General features: G+C 31.7%; 2 protein-coding genes across 4 annotated transcripts; one reads left to right on the top strand and one right to left on the bottom strand.

The window, feature by feature from the left end:
• Nucleotides 1-1363: 1363 nt before the first annotated feature.
• On the top strand, nucleotides 1364-9278 carry LOC306852316 (catechol O-methyltransferase domain-containing protein 1-like). The gene is made up of 7 exons (XM_079389035.1): nucleotides 1364-1416; nucleotides 2827-2956; nucleotides 3172-3277; nucleotides 3354-3472; nucleotides 3986-4040; nucleotides 5412-5545; nucleotides 8938-9278. Exons 2-7 carry the CDS (start codon nucleotides 2852-2854, stop codon nucleotides 9088-9090), a joined length of 672 nt encoding a protein of 223 aa, XP_079245161.1. The 5' UTR covers nucleotides 1364-1416; nucleotides 2827-2851; the 3' UTR covers nucleotides 9091-9278.
• A 144-nt stretch (nucleotides 9279-9422) lies between these two features.
• Nucleotides 9423-18151, bottom strand: LOC306852315 (non-selective voltage-gated ion channel VDAC2-like). 3 transcript variants are annotated; one of them, XR_013782572.1, is made up of 10 exons: nucleotides 18068-18151; nucleotides 16222-16293; nucleotides 16077-16126; nucleotides 14962-15114; nucleotides 13934-13986; nucleotides 13617-13844; nucleotides 12558-12708; nucleotides 11942-11999; nucleotides 10680-10985; nucleotides 10049-10215 (listed from the first exon to the last, which is right to left on the bottom strand). XR_013782572.1 is itself a non-coding variant. In XM_079389033.1 (9 exons), exons 2-9 carry the CDS (start codon nucleotides 16286-16288, stop codon nucleotides 10894-10896), a joined length of 852 nt encoding a protein of 283 aa, XP_079245159.1. In that variant the 5' UTR covers nucleotides 16289-16293; nucleotides 18068-18151; the 3' UTR covers nucleotides 9423-10893. The 3 variants fall into 3 exon arrangements, 2 of the variants coding, with proteins under 2 accessions (XP_079245159.1, XP_079245160.1); XM_079389033.1 differs by having other exon boundaries at nucleotides 9423-10985; XM_079389034.1 differs by having other exon boundaries at nucleotides 10049-11002; nucleotides 18068-18142.
• Between the last annotated feature and the right edge of the window lie 263 nt (nucleotides 18152-18414).

The raw sequence follows: 18414 nt of genomic DNA, 5'->3' as shown, positions 1-18414 counted from the left end.
TTAAACAGAAAATTCTCTCAAAGTCAACAGGAGATTTACAGCGTTAGGACATGTCAGCAAACAGTCTGCTTTTCTCCAAATATATTTGCCTTTACTTTTCTGGAAGGTAAAGTTTCAGAAAGCACACTTTGGAAATGAAATGTTCTACAAAATCAAGTTTGAGTGCACTGGATTATGGATGGTGGCTATATTTCTGCCTCTGGTGATTTATTTCTGAAAACAAACTCCTGCAAGTCATCATGATCTGCAGAATGTGCTTCAGACTCATGCATTACAGTATAGCGCCACCTGCTGGCGAATATCATGAACTAAAGCCTCTCCAAACACAGTGATGATACTGCAAAATCCTGCAATCTTTCTTTACAAAGTACTCTATTAATATCAGTTACAATATCATGTTCGGACTAAATATTCCCAAAGCTGACAGCAAATAACCTGCTATCCTGAAATGCATTGATTAAATGGTCTTTAGTTTGGATATGCTGTTATGAAACCACAACTTTTCTGCATTAAACAAATATTTGAAACAGTCAGACAACCAACCAAACAGCTGTGATTTATATGCCAAAATAAATAACTCCGCTTCAAGGTTGCCTCTGACTAACAGAATACATAAAAGCTTAATAAACATGCACAAGCTGAATAGAGTCAGTGGAATTAAACACATTATCCTTCATAGGAGAGATCTAGCCATGTTTTAGATATATATTTTAATACTATTTCTATGCCTGGCAATAAAAACACATTAATATTAAATATTTAAAACAGTTTTATATTTAAAAAAAAATGTCACAATAGAAATTATATAAATATAGTAGATCTATATAGTAGATAATTTTGTTTATATTTTAATGTTTTAAAATGCAAACAATTACATTTTTAATTAGTAGATAAAGTTAAATAATTTATCAAATTTAAAAATGTATAAATATCTAAATTAAAGATAATAATAACAATAGATATAAAAAATAGTAGATAAAATTAAATTGTAAAATGTTTTTAAATAAATAATACTAATATATTATTATATCAATATTAGTAGATCAAATTAAGTGTTTAAAAATGTAAACAATTAATTTTTTTATTAATATATAAAGTTAAATAATCTGTAAAATTTTAAAAATGTATATCTAAATTAAAGATATTGATAATAATACATTATATATACATATAAATAATAGTAGATAAATTAAATCATACTGAAATTATTATTAATTATATAATAAATTATTTTAATTATAAATATAGAGAAAAATAATCTTAAATTTGCAAAACACTTAACAGCACTTGATGGAATTTAGTTTGGTGCACTGACTGTTTATTAATTTACAGAGCATTGCTTTCAAACAAGCGAACAATCTCCACCTCCAAAATCTGAAGCCATTCTCCAGAAGAGACTCACAGCACAGACTCACAGTGAGTTACAGCTTTATACTGGAGTTTAATACAAGATGCTAATTATCGCTTGTTGTGCATGTGTCGGATAATGAATTCAAGTTATTTTAGGCTATTAATAAGCGCATGCATTATTTTTTATAACGCAAATCCGATTTAAAATGTGCATCAGTGTTTACTCGTTTATATGACTACAAGCGTCAATGGATAGAGCAGAAAATAACATTTAATTAAAAACAGGTCATTAAAATGACAATCTCACACACTACAGGCAGCTGTCAATACATTAAACGCTTTAAATAATAAAAGACCGTGCAGTGTCATGTGATGTGGATGTCGCGCGTGCCGTAATTCTCCAAGTTTAAGCGCAACAACAAACCTGAACAATTCAATTCTTAAGACAGAAATATGTGGATCTTTAAAATAGAGTTTTGTTTTAGGGAGTTTTGGCCGAAACGCATATGCTACACACACATACATATTTTAGTATAAAACACCAAATTATTTTAGTCATAATGACTAATAACTTCAGATCATAGTCGAATACACCGCCTTAATCCTCATATTAATAGGGAATCAGATTTCAAACCGAATCGCAAAAATAATACTACAACATGGAAATATCAACGTCTCCTAATTTAATAATTAAAAAAGCACATTAGTCACACAGAACTTGATCAAATGCGCATATACAGTGTGTTTTACGGTAACCGTGCTCACCTCTGTTAGATGGAAAGACTTTCAGACGAAGAGCGGTAATAATAATAATAATAATGTCATTTCATAACTTCTCCAAAGAAGCGCTTATAGGCTCGGCGACGCTGGGGGTGGTTTTATAGCTGGATATTATGTGGGTGAGTGCCGAAGAAAGCCACATGTTTCTCTTTCCGGAAGTTACTTTGATGCAACAGCCGCAATTAAAGACACAGCACACAATTAATGTAGATATGAAAAAATCTGAGCCAGTGAAAAATATAGATCAAGTGTTAACTTTTTTATTGTATTTTTTAATAAAAGTAAGCTTGGTGGGAAACATGAACTATTTTAGAGTTTCCACCTAAATAGCATTCAGAATATAAATAAATATAACAAAAACCAAACAATAAGTGCATTGAATTATGTTGAATTATGTTGACATTGCAAATAGATAAATAAAAATAATAATTAAAGTGGTAGTAAAAAAAATGCATGTGAAATTGAAATAGTTTTAGTCAAATTAAACTGCTTATTTTATGTTGAAATTGTAAATTAATAACAAAAACATTCATTTAAAGTCAATTAATATGTATTTTTTTAATAATAATAATAATTGCACAAAATCCCACCTGCAGGTAAAAGATTAAAAGTGTTGTCTTAATTAATTTCCACTGGTGTGCATAACATGCAGTGTATCCAAAATGAATTTCTCTCTCCGATTTCTTCTTTGTAAAGGCAAAGCAAATCTAAATTGTTCAGAATGTCGTCGGGTAAAAGTCATGTTGGAAGGAAAGATGATCCAGTGATGCAGTACCTCCTCAATCACTCTCTGAGGGAACATCCAGCCCTCAAACAACTACGTCAGGTGTGTATTTCTCTTCATGATGACGTCTGTGGCTTTCACATAGCAATAAAATCCAAAGGAAATCAAGGCTATCACTTCTAATAAATGCCTAAGAATAATTAGTTTGCTTTTAATTTAGTTTGCATTTGTCTTGTGTTGTACAGTGACTGTGTTTAACCAACTTAATTTCAGTAATTGTGTTTAATGATTTCTAATTCGATTGTTTTGATCTGTAGAAAACCATGGAGCATAAGCTGAACACGTTCATGGTGGCCTGTGAGCAGTCGCAGTTCATGGCCAATCTAGCCAGTTTAATCAAGGTCAAGAAAGCCATTGAAATTGGTATGAATCTTCATAATACACCGCACAAATATTCTGTCCATCACTCGACGTGTCTGAGCAATCTGTGCGTGTTTAGGTGTTTATACGGGATATAACGCGTTGAGTATCGCGCGCACCCTGCCTGAAGACGGGAAACTTATCGCGTGCGACATCAGTGAGGAATACATCAACATCGGCAGACCTTTCTGGAGACTGGTGAGATGCATATGACTCTATTTACATATCTATGTCTGCTCTTATTGTGCAAGAAGCAACTTTGCTTTTCTTTCTTTTTCCATTTATTGAATGTTTTCTTCATTAGTAGTCCACTTTACACTAAAACCCTTTTTTATATTTACTATAATGAAATTTTCAAGTAGGAAGTGGAAACCTGGATTTTCCACAATCACTTAAATCTGTCCTTATCAGTGCTGCCTTTATGTAGGTTAATATATAAACCTGAGACTTGGTAAATGAATAACCATATTTAACTCCAGATGATGTTTGCTGATTGACAGCTTACAGATTTAAATATTCTCTTTGAATCACTGTCTGCATTGCATTAGGTTGTTATATGAATAAACAAATATATTATGAAGTTTTTGGATCTGTAAATTCATTCAACTTCTGTGTGATCAGCCTCACCGCTTTAAGCAAGCAGGCTCGATTATTTCCTGTGGATTCAACATTATTTAATCATCTCCCTCTCATGTTGTGAAATCTTCTTAGGCCTGTGTTGAGCACAAAATAGACGTGCGTCTGAAGCCAGCGCTGCAAACTCTTGGTAAGATCTGGATTTTTCATGCATTGTGAACTTATTTATTTCCAAATAACCTTTAGACTACATTCACATCAGTTTTTTTGACTCCCCCATTTCTGACACAGCTAAAAAAAAAAGTCAATATTATAAATATATTAGTTTTTATTTTAATTTTTAGTTAAATGGTTCAAATAAAGTTTTAGAAAATGTGCTGTATGTTTCTCACTATTATTAGTTTTTTTTTTTATATATCTATAATTTATTTATTTATTTTAGTACATCGTTAAAATAAATGAAAATGAGAAATACTGGCTTGGCAACTAGATGAAATAAAATAGGTTTACTTTTTAATATATATTTCAGTCAACATTCATTTTATTTCAAGTAATTAAATTGTTTTTTATGGTATTATTTTATTTTTTTATTCATGGAAATAAACTGGATGTGCATTTACATTTTTATGAAGTGACATTAATGTGAACTTAATATTCATCATAATTTAATAATAATAATAATTCATAATAATTCATTACATTTATATAGCGCTTTTCTGCTTTTCTAAGCACTCAAAGCGCTCTACATTGTGAGGGGTGGTGTCTCCTCATCCACCAGCAGTGTGCAGCATCCACCTGGATGATGCGATGGCAGCCATAGTGCGCCAGAACGCCCACCACACACCAGCTTACTGGTGGAGAGGAGACAGAGTGATGAAGCCAATCAGTGTAAGGGGATGATTAGGAGGCCATGATGGTCAGAGGCCAATGGGGAAATTTGGCCAGGATGCCGAGGTCACACCTCTACTCTTTTCGAAAGACATCCTGGGATTTTTAATGACCACAGAGAGTCAGGACCTCGGTTTAACGTCTCATCTGAAAGACGGTGCTTTTTGACAGTATAGTGTCCCCGTCACTATACTGGGGTGTTAGGACCCACACAGACCGCAGGGTGAGCACCCCCTGCTGGCCTCACTAACACCTCTTCCTACAGCAACCTAGTTTTCCCAGGAGGTCTCCCATCCAGGTACTGACCAGCTCAACCCTGCTTAGCTTCAGTGGGCAACCAGTCTTGGGCTACAGGGTGATATGGCTGTGGAATTTCACACATAATTTACCTTTGGCATGAGTCATAAAATAATTACACTGTTTGGAGTATTTACATAGAAAAGTTACAATATTTGTTTCAAATATACATTGATGTACATTTAGGTCTCATCTGATGTGAGATTTGCTTTGAACAGTGATGTCCTGGCATCTGGAAGTCTAAAGAGTTTTAAAAAAATTTAATATTAAAACAAATTAATTCATATTAAATATGAAATGTGTTGAGGATGTTAAGATGAACATGCCAGGGTGTTTCGACCTTATAATGTTTCTATAATGTGTTGTGTGTTATTAGACGAGCTTCTGGCCGCTGGTGAAGCAGAGACTTTTGATTTTGTCTTCATTGATGCTGACAAAGTCAACTACGAGAACTACTATGAGAAATCCCTGCAGCTGGTCAGGAAAGGAGGAATAATCGCTATAGATAACGTGAGTGATCATGTCTGTTCATGTTTCTACAATAACCTTCTGCTTTTAACTCAGTAGGGATGGCTCGATACCATAATGTGGGCTTCGGTACGATACCAGAATATAATACCTCAGTATCGATATTAAATCAATACCATAGCTAACAAATAACCAGCCTCAAAACATTAGGGAATTTAAAACTATTTTAATAATAATAACAGATTCATATCTTAATACCTTTGTATCAAACTGTAACAAAAAACCTACAGGGAACATACGTACAATTTTGATGTTGGAGAAAAACAAAAATAGCCTAACTGAAGTAATAAGATGAAAATATATTCAAATCTTCTTATCTTTTCACAAAATGTCTCAATGTAACAAATAACCAACCAGGCTACATTTTGACTGAGTTTGAAGACAAAAATACAACTGAAGTAACACAGTTAATTGCTTTATTGTAAAGTGTTATTCTAACAGTCAAAGTAATATTCAAAATCATGTTATTATTTCTCTCTCTCTCAGATTGTTTTCAGATTTCAGACTCAGCCAAAGAAAAAGCATTAAATATAAATCTCTCTCTCTCGGCTGCTTCATGTTAGCAGAAACATTCCCTTCATATCATTGATATTAAATTAATATAGCAAAACTATTTCTCAATTCAAATCCAATTAATATTCGATTGTATGAAATGCAAGTGCATATATAACGTGACCAAATCTTCACTGTGTCACACCTCTATGTGCGCTGATCAGATGAAAATAAAAGTTCATATTAAATCTGAATTTATGAATGATGCACTCACCTGTCAATCTTGTAATTCTCTGAAAAGATCAGGATGAGCAAGCGACAAATGCTTAAAAAGATTTTATGTGTCCCTGTAGCAACATGATTATAGCAACGCTTGCATACAGGTGCAGTAAGGTCAGTTCACTCACCTTTATCATCTGTTTTGTATCCAAAGTAATGCCATATTTCACTTTCACTGTTCTCTCTATTTATTCATTTCGGGTGCATTGATAGAGTTTCATATGGAAGCCCTTTTCCACCACTGAATAAAAAATAAAGAAAAGGTTTTTATCTCACAATTCTGATCACAGAATTGTGAGATATAAAGTCAGAATTGTGAGATATGAAGTCAGAATTGTGAGATATAAAGTCAGAATTGTGAGATATAAAGTCAGAATTGTGAGATTTAAAGTCAGAATTGTGAGATATAAAGTCAGAATTGTGAGATATAAAGTCAGAATTGTGAGATATAAAGTCAGAATTGTGAGATTTAAAGTCAGAATTGTGAGATTTAAAGTCAGAATTGTGAGATATAAAGTCAGAATTGTGAGATATAAAGTCAGAATTGTGAGATTTAAAGTCAGAATTGTGAGATATAAAGTCAGAATTGTGAGATATAAAGTCAGAATTGTGAGATATAAAGTCAGAATTGTGAGATTTAAAGTCAGAATTGTGAGATATAAAGTCAGAATTGTGAGATATAAAGTCAGAATTGTGAGATATAAAGTCAGAATTGTGAGATATAAAGTCAGAATTGTGAGATTTAAAGTCAGAATTGTGAGATTTAAAGTCAGAATTGTGAGATTTAAAGTCAGAATTGTGAGATATAAAGTCAGAATTGTGAGATTTAAAGTCAGAATTGTGAGATTTAAAGTCAGAATTGTGAGATTTAAAGTCAGAATTGTGAGATATAAAGTCAGAATTGTGAGATTTAAAGTCAGAATTGTGAGATTTAAAGTCAGAATTGTGAGATTTAAAGTCAGAATTGTGAGATTTAAAGTCAGAATTGTGAGATATAAAGTCAGAATTGTGAGATATAAAGTCAGAATTGTGAGATTTAAAGTCAGAATTGTGAGATTTAAAGTCAGAATTGTGAGATTTAAAGTCAGAATTGTGAGATGTAAAGTCAGAATTGTGAGATGTAAAGTCAGAATTGTGAGATTTAAAGTCAGAATTGTGAGATTTAAAATCAGAATTGTGAGATTTAAAATCAGAATTGTGAGATATAAAGTCAGAATTGAGAGATATAAAGTCAGAATTGTGAGATTTAAAGTCAGAATTGTGAGATTTAAAGTCAGAATTGTGAGATGTAAAGTCAGAATTGAGAGATGTAAAGTCAGAATTGTGAGATTTAAAATCAGAATTGTGAGATGTAAAGTCAGAATTGTGAGATGTAAAGTCAGAATTGTGAGATTTAAAGTCAGAATTGTGAGATTTAAAGTCAGAATTGTGAGATTTACAGTCAGAATTGTGAGATTTACAGTCAGAATTGTGAGATTTACAGTCAGAATTGTGAGATTTAAAGTCAGAATTGTGAGATTTAAAGTCAGAATTGTGAGATTTAAAGTCAGAATTGTGAGATTTAAAGTCAGAATTGTGAGATTTACAGTCAGAATTGTGAGATTTACAGTCAGAATTGTGAGATTTAAAATCAGAATTGAGAGATATAAAGTCAGAATTGAGAGATATAAAGTCAGAATTGTGAGATATAAAGTCAGAATTGTGAGTTTATATCTCAGAATTATGACTTTTTAACTTTTTGCCACCTACAGGTGCATTTTGCAACAGAAATACCGGATTAAACAAAATTATGATATCGTACCGTTAATATAATAATATAATATTTCATACTTTTCCAGTACTGGTATACCGCACATCCCTATAACTCAGAGATGCATTCCTGAGAGCTGTTCCATCAAAACTGAATGAAATAATAAGCTCATGCTGCCCTTTAACGTACAATGAGAGCAGACAGTAAGCAGCAGCTGAGTTTCAACATAAAAAACACTATAAAAACATCATAAAGCACATGCACTACAGCCTTTCAGTCAAATTAAAGTAAAAAAAATCTTATGTGTGCATATTCAAACATGCCATGACATATTTGGTTACCAAACATGCAGAATGGACAATGGTATTCCACCACAGAATATAAAATAAAAAAGCCAATTACTTTTATCTGAAAATGCAGACTTTTTTTCTTGCAATTCTGAGAAGAAAAGTCAGATAAACTCAAAATTCAGGAGAAAAAAATGTATTTTTACATTCAGTGGTGTTCAGCATCAATGCCGTATGATATATGATGTACAGTTGTTTCTTTCGCTCACCAAAGCTGCATTTATTTGATCAAACATACTGTAAAAATATGATTCTGTGTGTATTTTCAGCATCATTACTCCAGTCTTCAGTGCCACATGATCTTCAGAAATCATTCTAATATGCTTTTTAGAGAAACCACGATACATTTTATTTCTCAGTATTCTTCTTAAAAGTATATAAAGATCAAAAGAACAACATTTCTTTGGTAGCATCATAGATGCCTTTACTGTCACTTTTGATCAATTTAATGCATCCTTGATAAATGAAAGTATTAATTTCTTTCAAATCAAATATCTGTCCTCTAGGTGCTGTGGAGCGGTCGAGTGGTGAACCCAAAAGAAGGCGACATCGACTCCATCAGCATTGATAAACTGAACAAGAAGCTCCATCAAGACATCAGAATCCAACTGAGCATGTTAACAGTAGGCGACGGTCTGACATTAGCATTCAAAATCTGACTTTATAGTGATATACCACCATAACAGAGCGAAGAAATCATTTATTTAGGCTGTTCAACTGAGAATATTGTAATAATTGAAAGTTTTGTATTCAGTTGTTCATGGTGCCAATACTGATTGTTTCTGAAAATAAATTTGAAATATGTATTTGTGGTATAACTTTTTCAATAAACAAAGTTACTGCACTGAAATCTAGTTGGAAAGTAATCATTTTAAACTATTTGCTCAAAATATTTTAAAATAGGCACACATGCACTTTTATTTGTATGTTAATAAGTCGAAACCGCAACGGTTTCTTGTCTTATTCAGTTAGAAATTACATGAATCATGTAAACTATACCATATTTTCAATTCAAAACGGACATATTTGAGAAAAAAACAAACATTGAGTAATTTGCATCACTGTACAATACTGTCAGTCATTTAACATTAATATATTAAAAGAGTTGTCAAATATTAAATATTTCAATACTTCGCTCGCTTCCAACGTTTAACAGACGCTTCTGTATAATGGAGCGCAGTAAATATTTGGGGGAAAATTTGGCCATTTCTAATTATTGGGCGGGACATGCAACACCCAAATCTGCACAAAGCTTTTTGACTTTGGCTAAGCCCCACCCTAAAACATTACTGACCAATCACTCACAAACCGCTGCTCTCTGGCTTATCTCATAAGCTTTTGTTGCTTTATTATTTATATATGAAGAGTCCATGTGCAAAAACAGATTTTTAACAATTTTCAAAAATCATGTATTTCGTTGTGCATTCCAGTTAATCTCAATCCAACTGCAGTCAGGTTATTTTGATTAGGTAAAAAATAACTAACACAATAAAACTATAAAAACATAACTATAAAAAACATGATTTTTGAAAAATTAAAAAACTGAGTTATATGTTTTTGCAAATAAACTCTTCATATATTTATAACTATTATATATAGTTAATAAAAAACAAAATTCCAGTTTTAGGACTTTATTGCAAAGGTCAACATACAGAAGGGCATGATTGTGCGGTTCAGCAGGGAAAGCCTCTCGTCTCCCTCATCTGTGTGAGTGTTTCTGGAGAGGTCAAGTCAAACAACCACAACATCTCACGCCGAAAGAACCCGTTTGAACACCATAAAGCCTGAATGCAGAGAGAGAAGGACGATAAAGCCGAACTACCACAACAAACAGCTGACAAAAACACCCTGACATCACTAAACAGCAGCGGCACGAGGAGGCAAATCATGATCTACTTTCAGAACAAGTTCAGGCCAAAACTACACTTACTCACCCTCATCTTGATCCAAACCTACATGTGGTTGTTTTTAACATTTTTCCACACAAAAACAGTCTGTCAAGCTCCAAAAATGACATGAAGTCATAAAATGATCAGAGTATATTTATGTTGCTCACATAAAGCTATCATATGGTTTCAGAAGACTTAAATATATTGTGTGCTTTTTTTGGAGTTTGACAGTCGTGGTCACTGTTGTTGAATAGAAATGAGCTGCATAAACATTTAGGACATTTTGAAACATTTTTTCAAAATAAAGGTTTGCACCGACATGAGAATGAGTAAATAATAATATTTACATTTTTGGTTACCTATTACTCAGAAAATGACCAGGAGAGGAAAGCACATACGGATTGAAAGCATCGGTATGGAGAGAAATATTGACAGTAAAGGTAGTGCAGCAAATAAATAAGACGAGGTGCAGGTTTGGGTTCAGTGTTTGGTTTAAACTCGACGCCGTCGATCTGCGTCTGGAGATTTCTGACTCTTCCCTTCCAGAGGATCCTGTGAGAAACACAATGTGTGTTACGCCTCCAGCTCGAGTCCCAGACCCAGTTTGTGGCCTCCAGCGTTGATGTTCTTTCCATCGACCAGGGCAGAAAGTGTCAGCTTCACTCCTGGACACACACACAGTCTGCATCAGACGCAAGCAATGCATGCATCAAAATCATGTCTGGCTCACATTTCACACCAGAATTAGAAGTATTTTTCTCTAATATAAATACTTGATTCTAGTGCAGTCAAACGATTAATCGCATCCAAAATAAGTTTTTGTTTACATAATATATGCGTGTATACTGTGTATATTTCATATGTATTTATAAATACAAACACACGCATGTATATATTTTAGAAAAATATGTTATGTTTATATATTAAATATATTTATATATAAGAATATTAATATGTATAAATGTAAATATTTTCAAAATATATACTGTATGTGTGTGTATTTACATATACATAAATATACACAGTACACGTAAATATATTATGTAAACAAAAACTTTTATTTTGGATGTGATTATGCGTGATTAATCGTTTGACAGCACTACTTGATTCTTTTGATTTTGAGTGAAATATTACATGGTCATGGCTTCATTTTATGAGTTTTATGCAGATATTCATTTTGGTACTCATGTTCCAAGTTGTATAGACTATGACAGAAACACTTCAGTTAGAATGCACTTATATACTAACCCTACTCCTTTAAGATAAATCAAATAAATCATTTTAAAAATTTAAATATTTTAAACTAAACAAAAATTAAATCAATTAATACTACAATAAAACAAACAAAACAATATTTTACAAAAAATATTAATAAAATAGTAACAAAATAAAAAATATATGCAATACAACAAATAAAAACAATAATTAAAAATAAACATTTTATATAAAACAAAAGAAACTAAATAAAATTTATTAAAATTAAAACAAAAAATTAAAAGAAATATTTTATACAAAATAAAAAAGCATAATATTAAAAATATTTTACACTGAAATAAAATAATTAAATTAAATCTAAAATAAAATAGGCAGAGGTTTACCTGGATATTCATATAACACTCACCTGGTCGGAGGGTCTGAGTGTAGCCGATACCAACCAGGCTGAAATTATTCACTTTAGCCTGAAAGAAACACGCAGATGCTGTTAAATGACTGATGCATCTCAGTGACACAAAGACACTCTTACAGTCAGGTTCAGGACTCTTGTCGTCTTACAAAATAAGAGTCTCAAAACAGAGGTGGCCAGTATGACCAATTTTATATCGTGATAACAATATATAATCACAAAATACACTGTCATTTTGTGAAGATACATAACTATGATTGTTAAAGTTACAAAAACCACCAAAACAGTCAAAGCTAGTTGAGGAAAATCTCCCAGAAGCAGAGTCACTGTAGTCTTTGTATGGTGAAAATGAATTTAAATATTGCAAATTATAATAAAAATAATGCAAATTGTGAAATATGACACAGGAGTGACAGAAACGCAGACAGCAGGATTATACTCATTAACAACGAGAAAGCTGTAAACGACCTATATATGTCGGATGCGAGTGGTGCGATGCATCAATAAAAACTTCATTGTTGTCATTATAATAAATAAAGCTGTCTACACAATGAGTGGCATCTGTGACTCTAATCTCTCCAGTTTATATGAGGTGTATCACAGTGAAACTCACACTAACGGAGGAGCTGGAGTCCAGCATGTATTTGGCGGCGATGCCGACGCGTGTGCTGTTGTTGCCGGTGGTCCAGGCCAGATTCACAGCCGTCTCCAGATCAGGGCTCACTTTCTGATAGATGGAGCCGCCAAACTCCGTCCCATCATTCCTGCCACACAAACAGAGAGATGATCGTTCCTCACGCAGCTCTGTCACGGTTAAACGGCAGATTATTGAGGGCAGTAATTGAGGACGGCACCAGCGCTGGAGATCTACAGTGTCTACAGGGAATATTCTGAACTAGAAACACACGGGTCATCGAGTATTAATACATTTCCAATCAACACAGGCTCTGTGCAAGTAAGTAAATAAATAATAATTATGATAATAATTAACAAGAATAATTGCTATTAACTGTAAATAACAATCATAAAGAATTGTATATAATTAATAAAAATATATTTACTAAATAATAATACTTGTATATACCGCAATAATCATAATAATTGTTATTAATTATAAATAAAAACAGTTGTCATTTATAATAAAAATATAATATTTTGTTATTTTTAATATTATGATAAAAATATTTATTAATTATAAAAACATTACATTTATCATGTATACATTTATATTTACAATAACTACAAAATTGATTATAAATTATAAATAATAATACTATTTTCCAAATAAAAATACTAATAACTGTTATGCATTAATTATAAGTAACAATAATAATATTAATATTAATAGTTAGTAGTAGCAGTAATAGTATCATCAGTTAATAAATAGTTATTTTAAATAATAATTGTTTATATATTGTTATTATAAATATTTTTTAATTATTTTAATATATAATATCAAATAAATAAAATTCTATTTTCTAAATAATAATAAAAATACTACTACAAATAATAATTCGTAGTAGTAGTAGTAATATCATTACTGTTAATAAATAATGATTACTTTGACTAATTCATAAATAATTGTTTATTAATTATAAATAATAATAATTACATTAATAAATAAATAAATAAAGATTGACTGCTAAAGCACCGCAGATGGTGCATATCTTACACATTAGTGTGCAGCTGGAAGTCTTCAGTTTTGTATCCGATTGCGAAGTTGCTGCGAGTCATTTTGGACTTGGCGGTGTCAAAGGTCATCTGGTATCCAGCGAGCCAGCCCTCGTATCCCAGCACCGCCGCGCCGTGGATGGCAGGACTGGTGAAGTCGAAATCCACATCACAGCCCGCGTTCACGTATTCACGCTTATAGGCCGTCTTCACCTTGCCACTCTTCTTACTGTTAAAATAACACAAACACACCTCAGAGATCACCTCATCTCAAGCTCACGATACTGACCACGTGGCATTTACAGTCAATCATCATACCCAGTGTTTGGTGAGAAGGTCGTGTCAAAGGTCAGCTTCAGTCCTTTGGTGATCTGAGAAATACAAAATATATTATTCACCAATAACTGAGAATATTCATTTCTGTTTTCACAAGCAAATTATCACTATACTTTAAACAAACATTAATTATTTATAAATAACATTAACTTTTTTAATTTACTTATCATTAATAATAATAATACATTATTATTTATAAATTATTAAAAAAACTATTATATTTAATAAATTATAAATACAATAGCATTACTATTAATATTACTATAAATAATAATTCATTAATACAATAATAATAAACAAATCATGATAATTATATTTAATAATAATATTTAAATAAGAAATAAATGTAATGTAATTTTAATGTGAAATGGTTTTAATTTGCTAATCATTTTGAAAGGTTTAAAGTAAAATAATCCAAAACATCTGCAAAGAGTGAATTTCAGATGAAGTAGAAAGATTTTAGCACTGAGTGTAACTATTAAAAACAAACACTACCAGACAAATGTTTGGAATAATTAGGATTTTTTAAAAATGTTTTTTTGCAAGTGATTTTTGCATTTACTTGAGTAAAAAACATTGATAATCAGAAATGTTTGTTGAGCAGTAAATCAGTATATTATTATGATTTCTGAAGATCATGTGACACTGAAGACTGGAGTAATGATGCTGAAAATACAGCTGCGCATCACAGAAATAAATTATAGTTTAACACATATTCACATAGAAAACAGCTGTTTTAAATTGTAAAAATATTTAGCAATTTAACAGTTTTTACTGTATTTTTGATCAAACAAACATATCCTTGGTGAGCAGAAAAGATGTCTTTCAAAAAAAATCTGAATTATTCCAAACCTTTGACTGGTAATGTGTATTAACACACATTAACTGTATAAATATTCTTAAATTCTCAGGATTTGCTTTTGCAGGTCAGGACATCACTATATAGGTTCTCCATGACTGTAGGAATCATAATGAATGAATCATTATTTCTGAGGCATGTGTATCTGCACCTGGTCCTCCACGGTGATCTCCGTGCCCAGCGTGTTGTCCGTGTTCCACTTCTCGGTGAAGGTCAGTCCGTACTCGGCCCATTTATACTTGGTCTCCAGGTTCCCGCTGACCTTGTTTGAGTCCATGTTAGATGTGCCAGATGTTTTAAACTCCTGACAGTCAAAAACAGAGGCATTATTATATTACACAAGCATTTACAGGATTACGTTACGTTCAGATGTTTGCTTTCAACAGGGTTTCTGCAGGTTTGATGAAGGTAAATTTAAGACGTTTTAAATAAGTTTTTTTTTTTTTTTTAATTAAGGAATGAATTAAAGGAAGCACAATACATTAATATGTTCTCAAATGTAATCCCAACTTCCATTCAGTGTTATTTTAGTATAATTTACTATTATAGTTTTTATTCATATATTTAGAATTTTTCATTTTAATTGTAATACATTTTTGTGTGTATATATGTCTTTTTGTCATTTTCATTCATTTTTGTTTTTTTTAAATATGCTTATTTAGTTTTTTTATATATAGTTTATTTACTTATTTTGTTCAAAGTCAAACTAAATTAAAATGAGAAATATTGCCTTGGTAACTATCTGAAATAAATTAATTTTAAGTTATTTTCTATACTTTCATTTAATTTTATTTTAGTTTATTTACAAATGCATTTTATTTTAATATATTTATATTATTTATTAAAATAAAATGTAAAAATATATATAAAAAAATATTATAATATTTATAAAGCATATTTTTTTAATTTGTAAAAAAAAAAAAAACTATTAACAATTTTAAACAAACAACCCAAAAAAATTGCATAAAACAAGACTTGATTTTGCATCTCCGGTAAATGTAACTTGACTTAAGGATGTTTAGATATTTGTACTGGAAACAAGACAAAAAAACTGAGGAAGATAATGATCTTTTGCACTTCATGCAACATTTAATGCTATGACTTCACAAACTGAATGACTTTCTGCTCGGATTTAAGACTTTTATTAATTTATGGAAGGGTGAATTAAAACTTTTTAAGACCTGAAACAGAAACAATTAAATACCGTACATGGATGAACTGCGCACAGAAAATGTGAATTAAGAAAGTAATGCAGAAAGCACGCACCACTCCGTTAGCAGACTTGGTTTTGACATCAAGCTTGACCGTCCCAAAACCTTCAGCATTCAGAAACACACACGTGTAAATATAACACAGTATGCATGTTTGAAAGGAGTGTTTTCTGCAGAGCTGAGGGAGAGAAGCGTGTTACCGTAGCCCTTGTTGAAGACGTCCTTTGCAGCCTTTCCCAGGTCTGCGAACGCTGGAGGAACAGCCATTATATCTGCAAACACAGTGAAGAGCAGTGATTGCAATGGTGTGTGTAAGTGATGTTTAGAGGTGTTTTCTTCACTATTACTCAAGCTGGGGGTTAGTCATGAGATCAAACCCCTGACACTGAGTCTTAAAGTTGACTGTGTGATGAATGATTCCTCAAATCAAGGGATCAGACACAGTATTCTCACAGAAGAAAGATGACTGATAATATCTGTGTGTGTCGTTCTACAGTACATCAGGTGTGGTCAAAGTAAACACACACACACACACAGCCTCAGGGAGATCTCTCCAGGATCAGTACAGAACAAACCCTGTACGCTGAGCACAGTATGCAAACACACCTTATGCACAGAACACCTGAACAAACAAGAGTGCAATACACAACAACACACACTGTGCATATAATGTTGAATACTGCATCCCACAAGGCAATGCATCCAATTGTTTCTTCCATTTCAAATGTGATGAATGAACCAAAACTTCATTTTAATGTTATTATAATTTGTTTGAATTTTATTCCATTTTATTATTATTTTTTTCAATTATAAAGAAAATATACACAGTACACACTATTAAAAACTTGCCAAAGTTACCGCTTGAAATGATCAGTGAATTCTACTGTTCCAAAATAAACTATTACAATATAATTTATTAAACAATAAATATGTTTAATGTAAATGTATGCAATTTACTGCATAAAATAACACTAGAGAACAACTTCTGCTGTCATTCATTTTCTGACAATTAATTTATTTCAAATTTATAATAATTTTTTTGAATAATTATTATTATTTGGCAAAGTCCAACATTTAATTTATATTCTAAATTTATTATTAATATTAACACCTTTAAAATAATAATTAAAAATTGATGTAGATGCGTGTCATTTTATAAATTAATATTTATAAGTTGCATAAAACAAGAGGACGATATTCAAATCTTCTGTGTAAATATTTTCTGATATTTTACGTCATATTTAAAATTTATAATAATTTATAAAAACTAAAAATATTGTAATAATTTATAACAATAAGAATACAAAAATACATCATTTAAAACAGACATGCAATAATTAGTTTCAGGCCCGTGTTTATTTGTTAAATGCAGGAAAATAATTAAAAAACAGTCACCGGAACAATAAGAGAATATCATAATCATAATCAATAAATGCAAATCAATTCAAAACACTGTAACAATTATTAAAGTGGAAAAAAAAACAATATATATAAATCTCAAATTAATCTAAAAATCCATCATAATTAAAGGAAACAAAGAAATCAATTACACAAAATTCTCCATTTAAACTGCTGCTGGATTCTTATGTTTGCTTTTAGTCATTCCTATATAAAAACTAATTAAGTATTGCAATTAATAAATGACTTTACCTTAAACTTATTGTTATTTGCATCTCGTCCCAATGATTGTATTTCCGCATCTATGGTCTTATAGAGTGTTTTTGGACTGAAAGAGCTTTGGATTTATGACTTTTTTGATGATATTAAAGAATCCCGCGTCCAAAGAGCACCCATTAATGCAGTTTTTACACCCCAGCAGCACTGAAAATGTATTTCTAAAACCTAAAAGACTAAAAATAATCTGCAAATACTAAGAGATGAATTTAATCGGAAAGCTCAGTGTTATAGAGACACATATTTGCATGAATTCTGTCTTTGAACCGGCCTGGATCAATCTGAAAGTTAATTTAGAAACTCAGCTCACATAGACAGAGACAGAGACAGAGACAGAGAAAGAGCAGTTTAAAAGGTTTAAAGCGAACTAACCGGAGAAAGTGCAGCAGAACCGGGTCACCGGCGACAGATGAAGGAGACTCAACGCTAATGCTAACACAACAGAATCAGGACCCCCCCCCCAAGCGCTACCCCGAATAATGCCTGACTGAAATGATGCGTTCAGCAGCTCCGACTGCTGGAATAACGTTTACTTTGTTAAGAGTAAATACAAATCTATTTCTGTATTGATAACTGGACATTTAGATTAATTTAGCATGCCTCAAAAGCTAAGGAATAAATTGAGTTTAGCAGATGTTTCCTAACAACATCAAAAGCAGGCACCCCAGTGGACAGCAACGGAGAGTTAGTGTAGGTAAGTAAATGATGACATTTATTTA

Source organism: Barbus barbus (genome assembly GCF_936440315.1).
Source record: "Barbus barbus genome assembly, chromosome: 32".
Classification (NCBI taxonomy): domain Eukaryota; kingdom Metazoa; phylum Chordata; class Actinopteri; order Cypriniformes; family Cyprinidae; genus Barbus; species Barbus barbus.
This window is presented reverse-complemented; position numbering and strand designations above follow the sequence as displayed.